Source organism: Chiroxiphia lanceolata, chromosome 1 (assembly GCF_009829145.1).
Source record: "Chiroxiphia lanceolata isolate bChiLan1 chromosome 1, bChiLan1.pri, whole genome shotgun sequence".
NCBI lineage: Eukaryota > Metazoa > Chordata > Aves > Passeriformes > Pipridae > Chiroxiphia > Chiroxiphia lanceolata.
The window spans coordinates 90,973,057-90,991,136 of record NC_045637.1 but is presented as its reverse complement, the minus strand read 5'-3'; the positions used below and the strand labels follow the sequence as shown (position 1 = coordinate 90,991,136).

Genomic DNA, 18,080 nt, shown 5'->3' with positions numbered 1-18,080 from the left:
CTCCCTTGGCACAGTGGATGTGCTGCTGACATTTCAGCAGAGCTGCTTCAAAAAAACTGAGTGCCATTGTCAGAATAGCGTGGCATTTCATGAGTGAGAAGCAATTTCTACTTTTTAAATCCAGCAGCAAGCCCAGTACCTCTCCTTCTCTCCTCAGAGCCCCTTAAAACAGTCTAAGTGGGAGAGATGAAGGGACAAGACTGTTGAGAAGATGAAGCCAGACTTTTCAGTGTACCTACATTAAGTTACTGAATATGTCACTCATACGCTTCAGGGATTTGAATCTGAAGCTCAGCTGATGGAAGCCCACACACAGGCAGGTTATCACAGAAGAGACGTCTGTGAGATGGTTGAGGGGGGATGGTTGGTTTCATACCTGCTCCCAGAAGGTACCTTACTTTCTTATCTGTCCAGGCCCTCGCCTTCGAGCTATTTTTAGACATGAGCGCATTTTGAAAACAAAAAGGAATACATTTTCACTTTGGTGATCAAGAAACACTTAACATGCATTTTGGAAGCACGCCAGAATGGGTCTTTGTGCCTTTAACACCATATTGAAATGTTTTCTTCTTTCAAGGATCTTTCTCCTTGGCTTAGTCTTTAAGAATAGCCTCGAGGCTTTCAGTTTACTCAGTCAGTATATTTTTGTTGATGATTTTTTTTTTCCCAACTGTTTTTCAGGCATTGGAAAAAATGTCATCTGTGACCGAACGGCGACTCCCCTGGATGCCTTTAGGATGATGACTGCGGCTCATTACTACCCAAAGCTCATGAGCATCATGGGGAACGTTTTACGCTTCCTGCCTGCTTTTGTGAAGATGAAACAGCTGATCCAGGAGGGTTACGTAGGGGAGCTGCTGGTGTGCGAGGTGCAAGTTCACAGCGGAAGCCTGCTAGGCAAGAAGTACAACTGGAGCTGTGATGACCTGATGGGAGGTGGGGGCTTGCACTCGGTTGGCACCTACATCATCGACCTCCTGACCTTCCTCACCAGCCAGAAGGCCGTGAAAGTGCACGGGTTGCTCAAGACCTTCGTGAAGCAGACGGACCACATCAAGGGGATACGGCAGATCACCAGCGATGATTTCTGTACCTTTCAGATGGTCCTGGAAGGAGGCGTGTGCTGCACGGTGACGCTCAACTTCAACATCCCGGGGGAGTTCAAACAAGACATTATTGTGGTGGGTTCGGCAGGACGGCTGATTGTAATAGGCACTGACCTCTATGGACAGAGCAACAGCTCTCCTCAGCGGGAGCTCCTGCTAAAGGACTCCACGCCAGTCAGCAACTCCTTACTTCCAGAGAAAGCCTTCAGCGACATCCCGTCGCCCTACCTCCGGGGCACCATTAAGATGGTCCAAGCTGTCCGGCAAGCATTTGAGGACCAGGACGACAGGAGGACCTGGGACGGGAGGCCCCTTACGATGGCTGCCACTTTTGATGACTGCCTGTATGCCCTGTGCGTGGTGGACACCATTAAAAAGTCAAACCAGCTGGGGGAGTGGCAGAACATTTCAATCATGACTGAGGAGCCAGAACTGAGCCCAGCATACTTAATCAGCGAAGCCATGCGGAAGAGCAGGATGTCTCTGTACTGCTAGCTCCTCTTGGCTCCTAGGAAAGAATAGGAACCAGACAGCTCTCGAAGGAGATGGTAATTCAACCCCTGTGAAGGGCTTGGGTGTCTTAGAAACAGCTGAAGAGAAGGAAATACAGTGTCTGGATCAATTAAATCTGTTGGCAGCTAAATGCCAAAGTGATATGGTCCTTCAAAATGCCCAAAACAGATAGGAGACGTAAGAGCTGATATAACTTAACTGTTTTAATAACAGTATTAGCTGGGTGATTGGAAAGATATATCATGGACTCATCTCCTGCTTGCAGGTGCTTTAGATTATCCAATTGTGTTTACTGTGAAAGGTTGGGAAGATCCTTTTAGATTTTCCTTACCTACCAGAGGGCTGTGAAGGTACTGTCATGTCGTTAAATTTTCTGTAGTGTCTGACATGAATGGTTCCTACCATGACAGCTGACACCACCATGCTGTAGTACTACACCTCTAACCAACACACAGAATAACAGGACTTGGTGTGAAAGTGTTGCATGACAGGGAAAATCTTGGCAGCTCACTTTTCATACAACCTGTTAGGAGCTTCTGTCTGTTGGTTTTTGGCTAGTTGGTTTTTGCTTGGTTTGGTTTTTTTTTAAAGCACAATTAAGTAGGATAATGTGTGGCTTTTAAAACAAAGCAGTCCTCAACCACAGTGCATATGCCCCAGTATTTGGGGAGGGAGGGAGGGTCTTCTATGAGCTCCCTGTAAGCTTCAGTGTTACATATTTGCTGATTGAATGGGTTGTGGAAAACCTTTAACAGATGACAAGTGGCACGACGCAGTAGTGATAGTGCATTTTATTACACAGTCAAACTCAGCCTAGTCTTACGAAGGTTTCCTGTGTCTGGGACTGACTTTTGAGTGAATTCATCATGCATTTTGGTTCTAGGTGGAAAACAATAGAAACACAACCCAAAACCATACAGTGTTTAGATGAGCTGTGTTCTTTTAAACCTTTGTGAACTCACACTTGAGAGATGCACACCAAGTAATTTCACATCCCTCAACCTAGAAGCTCTCACCTCCATCATGTGCTGATTGTGACTGAAAAACAAAAGGGATGAGAAAATTTCCCGTCCATTTCCAAGGAAAAAAATTGACATAGGACTTCCACTCTCCTCATCTCCTTAAAGTGGCCAGCTACTGGTACTGTAGTAATCATTCCCTGTCATCAGTGCAGGGGTGAACAAACTCTTTTGATATGTTTGTCCTGTTCTTCTTTTTAATATTTTAGTTGCAGTCTTGAAATAATATATTCTTCTGAGAATATCTTCTTGAATGAATATAGTGAAAGGCACATAAATTATCCCACTAAACAGGGATACTGTTTTTCTGCATAAAGCTGCTCCACTGCTGATGTGTTTACAGTGCTAGGTCTTCAGACAGTAAAAAAGTAGAACACAAGCATATAGCACTAAATTATATTAAACTTGAGAAAAACCTTTTCAGGGTTTGTTTTGTTAACTTTGATGAGGGGAAAGAAGAAAGCATTTGGATGAACAGTAAATGAAAAGAGAAAATATGACCCCTCTTTCTCAAGGCCATCCCATTAGTGTGGCCCTTATAGGTTAGAAGGAGAACTGTCAGAGTAATTTAGATTTTTTAAAACCACTTACAGTTTTGCTGTTTTTACGAGCACTAAGGACTTGTCTAGGGTTTTTCCTACAAATGACTCTGATTGCTCTATGCTCTTGCCTGTCCTATGCCCAGTTTTAGAGCTTCGTGGTTTTGAAAAGGAGGGCATCAATAGTGTGGTTTATCTCATCTGACTTTAACCAGCAGAAAGTCATGTGTCTTGCCCTGATCAGCAAGGACACAGTGGTCAATACAGAGAGAGCTCTCCAAAGGCTGACTCAGTTCATCCTAAGATTAATATAGAAGGAAGTGTCCATTGGAAATGCCCGTCCTTGTCCTTTGCATAGAATTTTGGCTTCTAAATTTTTAGGTGACTCCCAGTGTGAAATTATTCATGTGTGATTAATTTTTCAAGAGTGCATGTGTGACCTTTCATTAAATAGTCCCCAAAGTGTAACAGTGTGGCTGATGAAGGAATAATGTAATACTGCAAAACCACACCCGAAGGGACAATTGTTTCTATCCATGTTGTTCTGCCGGTTTCAGCAACTCTCTCTGGGCCTGACTGTTTCTGCTAAGACCTCAGGCAAGCTTTCATTTTTCCTTCTTGAAAGCAGTTCTTGACAACTTTGGTTGTTTTTCATAAAAATTGATTTCTTTGAGAATTCCTGAGGTACTATCTGTGCCAAGAGGAATTTCCCATTGTAATTGTCATGGTATACCATGCTATCCAGTTCCTTCCCTCAAAAGTACAAAGAGTAACAAGAAGAGAGAATTTGACCAAGAAATCACCTATCTCTCTCCTGAAAAATGGAATTAGACCCAAGGGGATCAAGAGAGTTTTCATAAAGTAAAGCTAAAGCCATTTACTGAACATAGTGGTCTAGTTCAAGTCATGAATGCAAGTCTGGTGGATAATTAACCATGTACAGTTAAACATCATTCAAAAGTGGATCGAAACATGGACCAAAACATTTGTGAATCTTGCTTCTCAGTGGTTTAGCCATTGTTCTGGAATTGCTGTTCATGTCTTTGCACTTCATTTTGGTTTACAAATGTTGACCATTTTTCCTATCTATGTTTTCTTCTTTTCTCTGTCTTTCTGAGTTTTGTGATGCCAGTTGGAAGTAGCGCCTGCAATGAACAGTCCTCAGGTGAGACATAGTGTATAGGGATATAACTACTGAGCTCAAACTTTCTGTCCCGGATCCAAAGGTTTAGTTGACAGGCATCATCCATCCTCTGTGCAGACCTAGTGATGCAGCTAGTGCTGCTTAGCAGAAAGAAAATCTAATGCTTTGGGTACACAGCCATCTGATGCTGGTTTTAGTACTGGCTTGCAAGTGGGCTGAACCCTGTATACAGCTCATTGTGTGACTGCAGTGCTGGCCCCAGAAAGACAGGCAGAATGAGCAGGGGCAGGGTGAGACCTCTTCTTCTGATGGCAACAGAGATCTTATGCTAGATTTAGGTGAAGTTGTTACCTAACTGAAATGGCGGCAGTAGCTGCATATATTCAGGATTTTACAGCAGTTATTCCATTCTCTAGGAAGTGAAGGGGCTGTAGTGTCAAGTATAAAGATACTAAACTTCCACCTGGCTTAGAGGAAGAAAGAATTAGTTTATTTATTGAATGTGTATTGTTATTCTGATAAATCATTCTTTTAAAGTCTGGGATCTTTCTTGGCAGCATCCAGCCCTCTGTTCTTTTGGTACAGTTGAAAGCACATTGAATTTGCCCTAGGTAGCCTCTGGAGTTCGTGCTGGATTTAAGAATTTGGGCAGGAGATACAGAGATGTGCTGGATTGAACTCAAAAGCGGTACCACCCCAGAAAACATGTATTTGTAATTGCACTTCTAAAGCTGTTCTTTAATGCTGCGCCACAAGTTTTGAGACGAATGCTGCTAAATTGGTGCAGGCTGAAGAGCCAAACTGTGGCTACTGCTGGAATTCACAGTAGCCCCCAAACGAACTTTTTTATACACTAGGTATGTTCACTCCTCTTTACCAGGGCTGCTGTCGGAGAGGCTCTTTCCTTTGCCTTCCTGTGCACATAGGATCCCGAACATTATGGTCTATTGCCAAAGACAAAAAGAGTCAAAAGGGTGAGCCTAGGTGAAATGCTTTGTGGCTCTGCAGGGCTCTGTTCCAGTGCTGTGACAGTCAGTTGAGAGACGGTGTCTTATTTCCCGTGGGAATTGCATTGGTGTTCACATCCGGGGTAGAGCAACCCTACTCTGTGTGACTGCAGGGCACAACTTAAACAGGGCCCAAAGGGAGAGTGGTGACTGCAGCAGGGAGCAACAGGAAGGTGTGTCTGCAGGCTGGTACCTCTGTGCCAGCAGGGAGATTATACTGGTCACATGGAGGGTGAGGGCTGTACCTCCTGAGGGTTACAGCAGCAGTCTTGCTCCACCTCTGTGTTTGGGAGCCCAAGAAGGGACCCTGCCCTTGGGGAAGCAGCATCCGTCTCATACTCCTCCTAGATACATGCACATCATCAGTGCTGATCTCAGTGAAGCCCTACATGGAAGCATAAGAACTCTTCAGGAGCTTGGGATTTCCTATATCTAGTATCGTGCATGTGTTAAATTAGTAGTGCTTTAGCTGTGTAGTTAGAAAATACCAAGTAGAGATGATACTTCCCCATGCCAGCCAGTGTGGCAGAGAATCGGGGCATGCGTAGATGAGTTTAGGCTCAGGATGGGCTGCTGTGGAGTTCATCCTTTGCTTTGGCTGAAAGCATGAGAAATTCCTGCCCAGCCAGCATCGGGCAATCAGAGGCACTACCCACTTTGTACTTAGTGTTCCCTCCTTTGCAATAGTTTTCAAAAAAAGTGACTGTACAAGTGAACAGCTGTCCTGGAAGTTCAGCCATTCAAAAAAGGAGGCTTTTCTGCTGTGTGTGGTCACAGCACAAGGAGAATTCAATTTCTCTGTTGCCTTGTTTGTTTCCATGTCCATACAAATGTGGAAAAGACCCAGACAATTTAAAATGACTCATTGAGCTACCAAGAAAAAAAGAAAAGGCATATTTGATTTAATGGGTAAAGGTAAACATAGTAACTTGATTTTGCCTTTGCAGAGATTTAGAAATCAGTGATGACAGAATTTCTTGTTGCTGGGAATTTTTATATTTGACTTTTATCTAAGGCCTTCAATATAAAATATCACACATTATGAAGTATTTACAAGGGTTTAAAAGTACGCAGCAGAGTCTTGGCTTTGTGCAGATACTCAGCACTGGTGTGGTGTTCCAGTGGCCCAGTGATGTACCGTTAAGTACGTATGAAACTTAACACTGGACTTCTGACCTCTGCAGTGCTCTTTGGGTATCTAGAGCTAGTTGTGAAATGGCAGGATTATTCAGGACAGCAGTTTCTTTTTGTTGTTGTTGAAGTTGTTACTTGTGGGGAGCAAAGTTTGTAAATTTTAGAGATGAAGTATGACTGAATAATATTTGGCAGTCTTATCTGCTTTAAAATTTCCTCTCTCTTGAGCTACTGGGTGAAGTCTGTCCAATAAAAATAATTTCCCTTAACTGCCCACTTCCATTTGCTCATGAAAAGAAGAAATTTTAAGTAAATGGGACTGCACATAATGCTGCATTCATGAACTGATGTCAAAACCTCATGACTTAATGAGTGTATGAAGCCAGAGACCAGACAAGTAATGACTTTCTCGAAGCTGCCAGATTGAGGCCTTGGGGTTGGGAAATGAAGGGTATCAACATAGGTCAAACTGAAATAGCTTTTATTCAGCATTTTGAGTTAAATGAATAAACAGAATGCCTATGGTCAATCCAAAATTGAGGACAACACAAAACATGTTTGTATAAGGTTATTTAAATTTTGGGGGGGGGGGGGGGATTAAGTTCTGTTTTTAAAGAATGATGTTTTGAAATTAAAGGTTTTAAAAATCTATCTTTTATTATGTTTTGGCATGTGTGAAATTAACTGTTTGGGGTTGAGTTTGGGGTTTGGCTTTGGGTTTTTTGGGTTTTTTTTTGTTGGGGTTTTTTTGATCGATTTTTGTTGGGCTTTTATTTAAGTTCATACCTTAAAAAATTCCATCTATTTGGTTTAAGAACATTCAGTGAATTCAGCTGCCCTTGGCAGGTTCAGCTCTGAACCTGTAGCTTCACAGTGTCTTACAGTGACCCCATTTCTAACATCTGAATTTGGCCATCTGGGTTTCATTTGTGTCTTCTTGTGGCAGTGGGAAAACTGGTTCATTACATGGAGCTGGCTATAGATAATCAAGATACTTTTTGCAGCAGTGCCAGCCATCGTCTTTAAAAGCACTTAACTCTACTGACTTGTTTACCATGGTTATTTATGACTTTCCAGCTATGTGCTGTCCATTATTTCCTTTCCTTTTTATACTAGCCTTCAGACTCACTTCTCTCCCCTCTGTTTCTCATTCCATTGCAAACCTGGAGGCGAGTCTCCCTTGTTTCCCACTGAGCTCACGCTCAGTCTGTGTTACACGTGGCGTACAGGGTGGCTAACCTACAACTTGAAGTAGCTTTTAACACAGGTCCAGTACAGGATATGTGAACACCACAACTGAATGCCTAGCCAGGGCAGGAATCCAAACTCCCTGCTACGCTGTCCTTCACAAGCAACACGCACTGTTCCTCTCCCACTGGTTTGCTTTTATTTGATTTTGAAGATGAGAGTATGTTCAGTTTGTTGCTGTGTCGATATTAAGTATATATTTATTGTTTTTTTCAGACATACATACATATATATAAATGCTATATATATATAATGTCAACGCATGGACATATGTACAGTAGATATTTTAAAGAGCTATTTATCAAGAAAAGTAAGTGTTATAAGTAAACAGAGTTTATATTTTATATATTATGTAGATAGCAAAAAAAAAAAAAGTGGTTAAATTATAGTAGGACTTTTGGGGATGGGGTTGGAGAAATGGGCAAGGACTGGTTCTAGCATTTTAAATAGCCAAACTACTTTGTACGGAAGCTGCCTGCTGTGCCTCTCGGCTGCAATATCTGTTTGTTTCTTCTTTTGGAAGATGATGTGCATTGTTACTTTTACATTGCTTGGGGAATGTAGTTAGTTTATTCTCAGCCAACTGGTATGTGCTGCTTAAAACATGGTTTCCTGCTGTTCTGCGTATTTGCATTGATGGAATAAAAGGATCTTAACTGGCAAATAAAGACGTAAAAGGATGTGATCTCAGCTGTCTGTGGTTTTTCCCCACACTTCTATTTTGAGGGGGTGTAATAACCATCACCTTTGCCTGTTAAGTTCAGCATATCAGACTGAAATACATGGGCTTTTGTGCTTGGGGGTGGGGATTGTGATGGAGGGAGAGGAAGAAGAAGGTTTAACACTATGCCATTGAAGGTATTGTGTTATAGCAAGGACCAAACTAACACCTATTGGAGGGATGCGTCCTGAGGAATCAGCTGTTTTTGTTGTCAAAGGATGCGAGTACGTCCAGTGGCATAACAAAACAGGAGCATTGGACATCCCCACTGAGCACAGCCTGGAGATCCTTTCTCATGAATTTTCTCTTTCTCCTGGAGCCTTTCTCTCCTCCTTTCTCCAGCACAGCCTGGAGATCCAAATCGTACCTCCTCACTGGTGTCCTGGAATGTTTTTGCCTTCCCTGTCCTGAGCTCCCTCCAGTGACTTCCCCAGGCCTACCCGATCCTTGCTCCCATCTGCCAGGAGCTGTCAAGTCTTTCTGCTTACCCACTGTTCTTTTCTCCCCTGTGTGTCAGAGTATCAAAAGTCTAGTAAGGATCTTGTTAGTCCAGCCCCTCTGATGCTTAAGAAAACCTCACTCAGGTTTGAAGCAGAAGATAATATGAAGCAATTGTAAATTCTAGGCTCTGAGGAAAGCTTGATTGCTTCTGTGATTGATGTGTTAAAAGGCTAGAGCATTTTCTATGTTGCTTTTCCTTTTTTACGGCAGAGCACACATAAGGATGTTGGATTCTACTCCTGTCAGTGCTCACTCATTTTCCAGGCACTACGAAAGTACACAAATCTGAGGCACAAATCCATGATGGGATGAGAAATCACTGTCACTTACAATGCACACTCCCCTCAATCTTGTGAACTGTATATTTTTCCTATATATAAAAATTCACAGAGTGAGTATAGCATTTACTTCATCACAGAAATGTAACATGTTAGCAACTTCTATTACTTCCATCGCAGCTATCATACTTTAAAGATGTACTGATGTTTATATACACATAACATTTTTTTAATCGGTTTTAATACACATGATTTTCTTAGGCTCAAGAGGAGAAAAGTACAAGACAAGGAAGCTTCAGTCTGCAGGTCTCCAGCAATTATAGTTTAATGTTTGTCTTGTCCTGGTGAGTAAATGTAGTATACCCTTGCTCAGATTTCTGGATCACCGTCTCCAGCTAATCAATTAGGCACTGAATTAAAATAGGGCCAAATTTCATGGTATATCCTTTCCCATCAATTTCATCATAAAACAAGGCCTACTTGCCTCTCACAGACTAAAACATAGAAGTCTTTGGAAAACAGCACCTAGGGGAGCAATTACTGTGAGACAGTGTTGGAGATGCAGTGGGATTCAGTGCACAATATGTAACTGTATAGGTAAGTGCAAATGCAAGAGTGAGTATAAACATTCCACGCTAATGAGGCTACACAAATGCTAAGGTAAACATTTCCAAACCTGTGTCAGCACAGTGAGACACTTAGGTGTAGATTTATGAACCCATGTAAGAGTTCTGCTTTTAAAACAAACTGCAGAAATGTAGGTGAAGGGGAAAACTTCATGCCATTTTCCCTAGTTTTTGAAGAACCAAGGCTTCTGCAGTTTACCCTGGCTTGTCCTGCTGTTTTCTGGAGTCTTTATTGATTAGCACCTATGTAGTAAAAACAATGGGTGGCTTGTAGCCATAAATATTAATCAAGAAGAATGTTAAATGCATTGCATTGTTCTCTTCAGGATTGAAGAGTTTGCTGGGGCAGGGGTTATTAAAACATGCTGCTGTGCCAAAGAGAATATGCACTTAATGCCTTTGCTACTTACTCCTGTTGGGCGGTGGAAAGCCTCGGAGCTCTTTTGTGATGCCAGTGGAAAGCTCATGTTTCAGATTTGACATATGCGAAGCCCAAAACAATAGGACAATTTGCCACATGTAATGCACCAGCACAGCTCAAATGGGGGTGAGACAGCATAGCTCTTCCTAGAGCAGCCTTTCCTGGGGCTGGAGGCTTTGGGGAATGGCTGGTGCAGCCCTGCTGCACCCAGGTGCCTCTTGCTCAGTCTGCTCAGGCCCATGTGTGCCTGTGCTGGTCACTTCTGCAGTCATCATGTTCAGCATGGAAAGAAAAAATTTCCATGAGGTGTCCCCAGCCGGCAACACTTGAAGTCACCAGACCTGTCACTGGTCTCACAGCAGTATCCTAGTACAAGCTAGCACTTGTGTCCTGCATATATTGCCTTTTCTAATCTGCTTTGCACTTGGGAGTGCTCCAGCTAGTGACTTTAGCACCGTGAACCTTGGCGTGCACCATCTCTTTACTTTAAAATGAATAATTGCAGATCCAGAAGCAGTTCCTGAGGGATGAGGCAGGACTGCTGACAAGCAGTGCTGACACTTCTTACTCTTGTTCTCAACTGCTTGTTCCTGCCTTCCCCGAGTATGGGTACATGGGGAGCATGTGTGCAGCCACCTGGTTAATGCGATCATGGATTTAGCTGAAAACTAAACATGTGAGGGTTTTACTAGATTACTTTTCAGGCAGAGCAATTCCCTGATTTGAGTCATTGTCGACAGCAATTGATGCAAGATCACTCTATAACAGCGGAATGTAAATAGAAACCAGGTCTGCTGACTGTCAGAAATGCACCTTTTTCATCAGATCAAAGTAAAGTAACTACAGACTAATAAACAGGACCAAAAGAAAAATGAATGAGCAGAGGAAAACAATTTCTGTCCTTACAAAAGGATATACATGTAAGCAAATGTTTCTTAAGGAACTGGAGGCCTCCTCCTCCAGACATGGAAGTGGTGTATATACAGATTCTAGATAACCCTTTCAGAGTTTGCTCCAATCTGTTTTAATAACTCTGCCTTTTGCAGTTAATCACATCTTACAGACTAAAGGCTTTTGCAGTGATTATCATATTCCATTCAGGCAATGAGAACAGGCATTGTCACCTGTGCAAGTAAGTTTTACATGGTGTTTCAGCCAAACCTGGAAAAGCTGAGACCCACTTTTCAGACTGTGAGAAGGCAGAGACTGTTGGAAATGGAAATGGTGCTTGACGGACTTCTTTATTTTCCCAGTGCTAAATTGCTAGATTTTACATTTCAGCATTCCTTTTCAGTGGTGCTAGTTATGATACCTTATGGAAGTTTCTGTTATGAAAAGAAGCCTTACACCTGGGGAGCTGTGACAAGCTCTCCATCTCAAGAAGGAAGGTAATCAGAAAGACAGTGAAAGTCAGAACTGGCATAAAAAGTAGATTAAGAAGAAACAAGACTGTTCCTGGGCTTGGAAGATTGACTTTCTATCCTGTTAAATTGTTAGAAACATCCCAAGCATGGTTTCTGGCTTAGATCAACTGGTTTTTTTCTAGATCCTTTCTGTGGCACCGTTAGGAAGTTAGCACACAGCAGACATGATTCCCACTAAGCAAATTGCTTGAAACCACTCTCTTTTGGGTGATTATGAAATCAGTAATAGGGCCACTGGCATTCTGTGCCAATAGGCCCTATGGCCAGATGGTGGGCCTGGGTGCTTGATCTGCTGTTGTGGATACAGTTCAATGTTGGGGACTGATCAGAAGAATGGAAGGATCATAGAATAGAATCATAGAACCATAGAATAGAATCATAGAATCATCTGGGTTTCAAAAGACCTCTGAGATCATTAATGATCCAACCCTTGATCCACTAACGCTGTGGTTACTAGACCATGGCACTAAGTGCCACATCCAGTCTCATCTTAAAAACCTCCAGAGACGGAGAATCCACCACTTCCCTGGGCAGCCCATTCCAATGCCCGATTACCCTCTCTGTAAAGAATTTCTTCCGAATATCCATCCTAAGCCTCCCCTGGCAGAGCTTAAGACCGTGCCCTCTTGTCTTACTGATAGCTGCCTGCGAGAAGAGACCAACCCCCACCTGGCTACAACCTCCTTTCAGGGAGTTGTAGAGAGTGATGAGGTCTCCCCTGAGCCTCCTCTTCTTCAGGCTGAACAACCCCAGCTCTCTCAGCCTCTCCTCATAGGACTTGTGCTCCAGACCCTTCACCAGCCTTGTTGCTCTTCTCTGGACCTGCTCCAGCACCTCAATATCCTTCCTGAACTGAGGGGCCCAGAACTGGACACAGTACTCAAGGTGAGGCCTCACCAGCGCTGAGTACAGGGGAAGAATCACTTCCCTGGACCTGTTGGCCACACTGTTCCTGATCCAGGCCAGGATGCCATTGGCCTTTTTGGCCACCTGGGCACACTGCTGGCTCATGTTCAGCTTCCTGTCAATCCAAACTCCCAGGTCCCTTTCTGCCTGGCTGCTCTCCAGACACTCTGTCCCCAGTCTGTAGCGCCGCATGGGGTAAAGGTTGGTATTACAAAACTTGTGTGTTAAGAAATGAGTCTGTGTCACAGTCTGAGGAAATGCAGGTATAAACTGTAACAAGTTCTTTCAGCACAACATTTTTTCTTCAAATGGACTATTTTTCCACTCACTTTTCTATGCTTTTTGTGTGCAGTTCCATGACAGCAGAAATAACTTTCTGGGAGATGTTCTGCCCTTTTGGCTACAGACCTTGCTAGCCGGGAATAATTCCTGTTTAGACCTACTGCAGGACCAGGACCTCTGAGGAGAAGAGGGGACCAAGTCATTTGCTGAATTGACAAAACACCCAGCTGTCCATCCACATTTGGCAAACTTTGTCTGTACTGCTTCACGTCAATGAAGTGTCTCATGAAGATTAACAAATCCATTCCAAATGAGCTGTTGTGATTATTCCCATTTTGCAGCTGGCAAGGTGGAGGAAGAGGTGAAGTCAGTGAGATGACTCCCTAATGAATTTTTCCGTTCTCTGAGTTTCCTACCTGGATTATTAGGTTTGCCCTCTCCCAGTGTCTGAACCTACCACTCAAAATGTCACTCTCAGAGGGCCTTCCAAATGTCTTATTCCAGACCAGGTACCAGCTCAGGTCTTTATGGAATTTCAGCTTACTTGGAAATACTCTTAAAAACATTTTTTCACATATTTATATATATTTACTTACTTGTAGCTTCTAACCTATTTTTAAGGAAGTTTTTGGTAGGATTTTCCTCCTTTTATGGACTAAGTAGTCAGAACTATTTAGCTTTATAAAAAGGATTTTTATATTCTTTACTGTGAGGGTGGTGAGGCACTGGAACAGGTTGTCCAGAGAAGTCGTGGATGTCCTGTCCCTGGCAGTATTCAAGGCCAGGTTGGATGGGGCATCGAGGAACCTGGTCTAGTAGGAGGTGTCCGTGCCCACGGCAGGGGGTTGGAACTAGATGATTGGTCCCTTCCAATGCAAATTGTTCTATGATTTTATGATTTTAAAATTGTAATGCTGGAATATTTGAAATTACAATTGTTATTTCTGTTTATAACAGAATCTCTTTGGCTTTACAAGAGAAGGTACTTACCATTACCTCCACCTCGTCTTTTGAAAATCTAGAGATGAATGGTAAGCCATGCTGCCCAAGGCCATGCAGAGCAAGTCCATGACAGCCAGATACTACATCCTGCTGCTTTAATTTCCAGTTCCCTTTAAATAGTTCTTAAACCTAATACAATTCTCATTCACTATAATTAATACAATTAGTCATATATAATTAATGCCTAATATGCTGTTGCGGTTTGTGAATACCAAGTAAGCTGGAGTTGGCTGCACAGGCCCTGTTCAAATCCATCTGTTTAGAACAGTGCCTCTGCAGCACCAAAGCCAATACCAACAACTTTATATCTACGTGAATACATTTTGCGCAATTCCGTCTGTGGAGGGAAAGGTGAGAGACACTGTGTTCTGCATGCATTGATTTTAAAACCAAGCTGATAAAATTAGCACCAGATCCATTCAGAAATTGATGGGGTAAACTGTTCTGTGGTTTTTACAGCTTTGCATTATTCTCAACAACAACCTCAAAGTAGGACATTGACAGTGTCTCTAACAGTTGCAGGAACGCAGGCCTAGGAGGCTGACAAAAAAATCAGCATCAGGAGGGAGGTGGGGACTTCTTTGTCCTGTCACAAAATAAACATCAGTTCATCACTCCAGCTTAACAGCTTGTCTTCACATATTAAAACAAGCCTCCAAACCATGACTGATACAATTTAGAGTCATTAATTAGTTGCTGCTCGATCCTTTAAATGAATGCACTAGCAAAGCCCTCTGAGCTTCACCGAGATCAAAAGCCTGCTTGTGCACAAGGCTCCCCTCCCCCTTGGTAGACAGTCTTTCTAAAAGAAAGTGATTAAGTGACAAATTATTCTTTGGAGGTACAAGTGCTGTGTCTGCTGGGTTGCTGTGGTTGGATTCAATCCTTTCACCCTTACATTAGTGGTCCCAGTGAAGCCACTGGGTTAGGCTCTTGCTTTTGAGCCTAGGCAGCAGGTTGGAGATGCAGACTTGTCTCTGTGGCCAAAACTGCCAGCAGCAAGTTGAGTGCCATTCTCAGCTCAGGTCCTGGCTGAGGAGAGTAGAAATGGGGTGCAAAGCTTGATCTGCCTCTGCAGTCACAGAATCATAGGATACTTTGGGTTGGAAGGGACCTGTACAACTCATCTAGATCAAGTCCTCTGCAACGATCAAGGACAGCTCCAGCTAGATCAGGTTACTCAGAGCCCTGTCCAACCTGACCATGAATGTTTTCAGGGATGGGACATCCACCACCTCTGTAATCAGGGATACTTGGTTGAGTGAGGAACACAGAATCTAACTACCATATCCAGCTTGTGACCTTGAATTGGCATTTAGGCACCTTTATAGCTCTGATACAAGGAAAAATATTGCACAGACTGATTCCTACTTGCTTTCTCACTTTGTGACAGATAGCTGCATATTTTTGCCTTGCCTCTAACCATGCACAGTGATCATAATAACTATACCTCATCCATATACCAGAACCATTGATAAGGCTTCTCAAGGTGTATTATCTAATTTTCCCATAGTCCCTAAACTGAACAATCTTTGTCTCATTGTCATCTCGCTGTCATTTCTCAATTAATGAGTAACATACCTGTGATAATATTATTTGGGACTATTTATTATTTATTGTGTAGTGCCCCAAAAATGCCATGCTCAGTGACAGTACAGAGCATGCGTTTGATGCTATTTAAAAACTTGCAACCCTTTTTCAGACAAAAACATTGATCTTAACACAGCTAATCAAGGTGGTAGAAGAATAATTAGGGCAGGCACAGCTGATCTGAGGTTACGCAACAAATCAAAGTTATGACTAGAATCCAGAATATATCCTAAAAAAATCACTAACATAATCTCAAAAACTCCCCAATTTCTGCTATGTATGGAGCAAGCAACTGCAATTGGTTATTTTCTTCGTAATTGTCTTGCAGTTTCTGTATACCTTTGCAGACAAAACCATGTCACCTCTGAGGTACTCTCATTCTCTAGCAGGATAAGAAAACAGAGAGGTAGGACATATTTGAACTCAGATTTCCAAGTTCAGCTGCTCCTTATGCTATTTTCAGCCCCATAAGCCTTTTCCTTGCTGTCATTTGGAGATGGGTGTTCATGATTACAAAGACAGTGTTTGCTCTGTTTGGAGACAGACCTGTCTGTTGTCCTGCCACGCTAAAACGAAAGGCTGAATTCCCCTCTGCTGCCAAACAGCTTTATAACTTTTTTACCCCAGAGTGTTATATTTTTGCCGTCTGACTTCAACAAGGAATTAAACTGTGAACATTAACAGCGACAACATTTGCATTCTTCTCTCAGGTAGAATGTAAGCAGCAGAGCAATGCTGTTTTGGCCAGGAAATGGGGCCAAGCTCTTCTAGGTCTGCTGATTTTCATAATGAAAAGGTTATATGAATGTATAAGTAAATTGTCCTTTCCATTAACACAGCCCTACTCTGCATCTGGAACTATTCATGCTTGTCAAGAAGGAGGAGATGATATCTTAGAAAAGCTGAAATGTCCAAACCTGTAACTCCTTCCCTAAACATCAGTTATTTCCTATTACAACAGGAACAAGGGATGGTGCATTACCAAGCTGAAAGTACACTCTGCTTCTGAATCACTGTGAAGATATTATCAGACAAGTGTCTTTTTTTTTTTTTTTAAAGTACATCTTCTGATAGTTTAAAGCAAATGAAACCCACATGAAAACTTCACTTACTTTTTCAATGTTACATCATATGTTATAATGTCATGTAAATATGGTCCTCCATGCTGCATAAAATTGGCATTCCATTGCTTTCTATTTTCCACTTCTTTTGATAAATTCACATAATAACGTGTGCTTCTGATAACCTTCTGTAATTTCACTGATAAATCAGTCATACAGGAGAGACAAAACTGACTTTTCAAGAGCAGCACGTGGCTCCCATAAAATTATTCCAGCTTTAGCAGCATGTCATGGAGAACCAGGGACACAGTGCAGTTTGTATTTTGTAAAAAAAGACAGTAGCACTGACTGCTTGGCTTCCTTCTCATGTGACTTGGTATGTCAGTGAGTAATTCAGTAGTGCAATATAAAGATATCACTACAAAATGCAAACGCAGTAGTACTCAAAGTCATGGATAAAAACCAGAGATGCAGTATGCTAGCAGGGTACTAATAAGTTTGGCTCTGCTATCTCAGATAATCCCAAGCCAATTCCAAACCTGTTTCCCTTTTATCTTTTATGTGTGCTACCTTTTCTGATGTTATTGCAGTTAAAAAAAAAATAAAAATCACTGTTTAGATTATCATTGGACAAATGCCTAGGAAAGTACTATTGATTAATGATGTATTAATCAATTTTATTACAAACACAGACCTCCACTTGGCTGATTGACACTAGCAGCTATTAATGATTAATTTCTGCTTTCATTTACAGTGGCAAGAAAGAGATCCTGTCAATAGGAATGAAGATACTTTATGTCCCTAGACAAAGGAAAATAAAGTCTTTATTTGGCTTATGAAAATATAAAATGTTTTAAATTAAATATTTAAGTAATGAGTCACTTGTGTGCTTTACAACACTGATTTACAGCATACAGAGTCACTTAGCTAGTCCAGTTGGATATAGAAGGGCAGGTAAAAGATAAAAAGGCTGTTAAAGTAAGAAAGTCCAACTCTGTGCATTGCTGTCTTTCTGAAAAATAGGTTAGTCATCTTTGTTTCACTGTGAATGTGTCACCACATAATAATCATTGTAGTCATTAGCAGTTCATGCTCAACCTATGCCTTTAATTTCACTTGTGTTTTGAAAAACCTCATATTAAACTAATTCATTTCCCCTTGACCTAAATATTTATGTCAACAATATATATACAACTGATCCCACTATAACCTATTATGCTACAAACTGTTTACAGGCACCATTAAGAAAATCTCTGTGTATAAGTAATACCATTAAGAAGCTTTCTATGTATCAGATTTAGAAACTTTACTGTGCGGGGCGCATCAGTTTTATTGGTTTTCATGACAGGTGTATATTACTATAGCAATGTAATACATTTTGATCAGGCCAGAAATGAATGATTGAAAACTGTAGAGATTTAATTTCAGTAGCTGTTTCCTAAACCTTGTGATACTGGTTAGCTCCCAACACCACCAAACAGATCTCATCCAGAGACAAGTGCCATCTATGGATAAAAGATGCATTGAGTTGAAGAAGCTAGAAGAGACCAAAAATGGA

The 18,080-nt window shown here is 41.9% G+C and overlaps 1 protein-coding gene across 1 annotated transcript in view; it reads left to right on the top strand.

The window, feature by feature from the left end:
• The window catches only part of GFOD1 (glucose-fructose oxidoreductase domain containing 1), a 73,566-nt gene extending 65,166 nt beyond the window's left edge, over positions 1 to 8,400 (top strand). Inside the window, exon 2 of the mRNA XM_032699296.1 lies at positions 682 to 8,400. Within this exon, the coding sequence (XP_032555187.1) occupies positions 682 to 1,601 (920 nt within the window). The 3' untranslated portion in view covers positions 1,602 to 8,400. The remainder of the gene's footprint in view (positions 1 to 681) is intronic.
• The last annotated feature ends 9,680 nt before the right edge of the window (positions 8,401 to 18,080 follow it).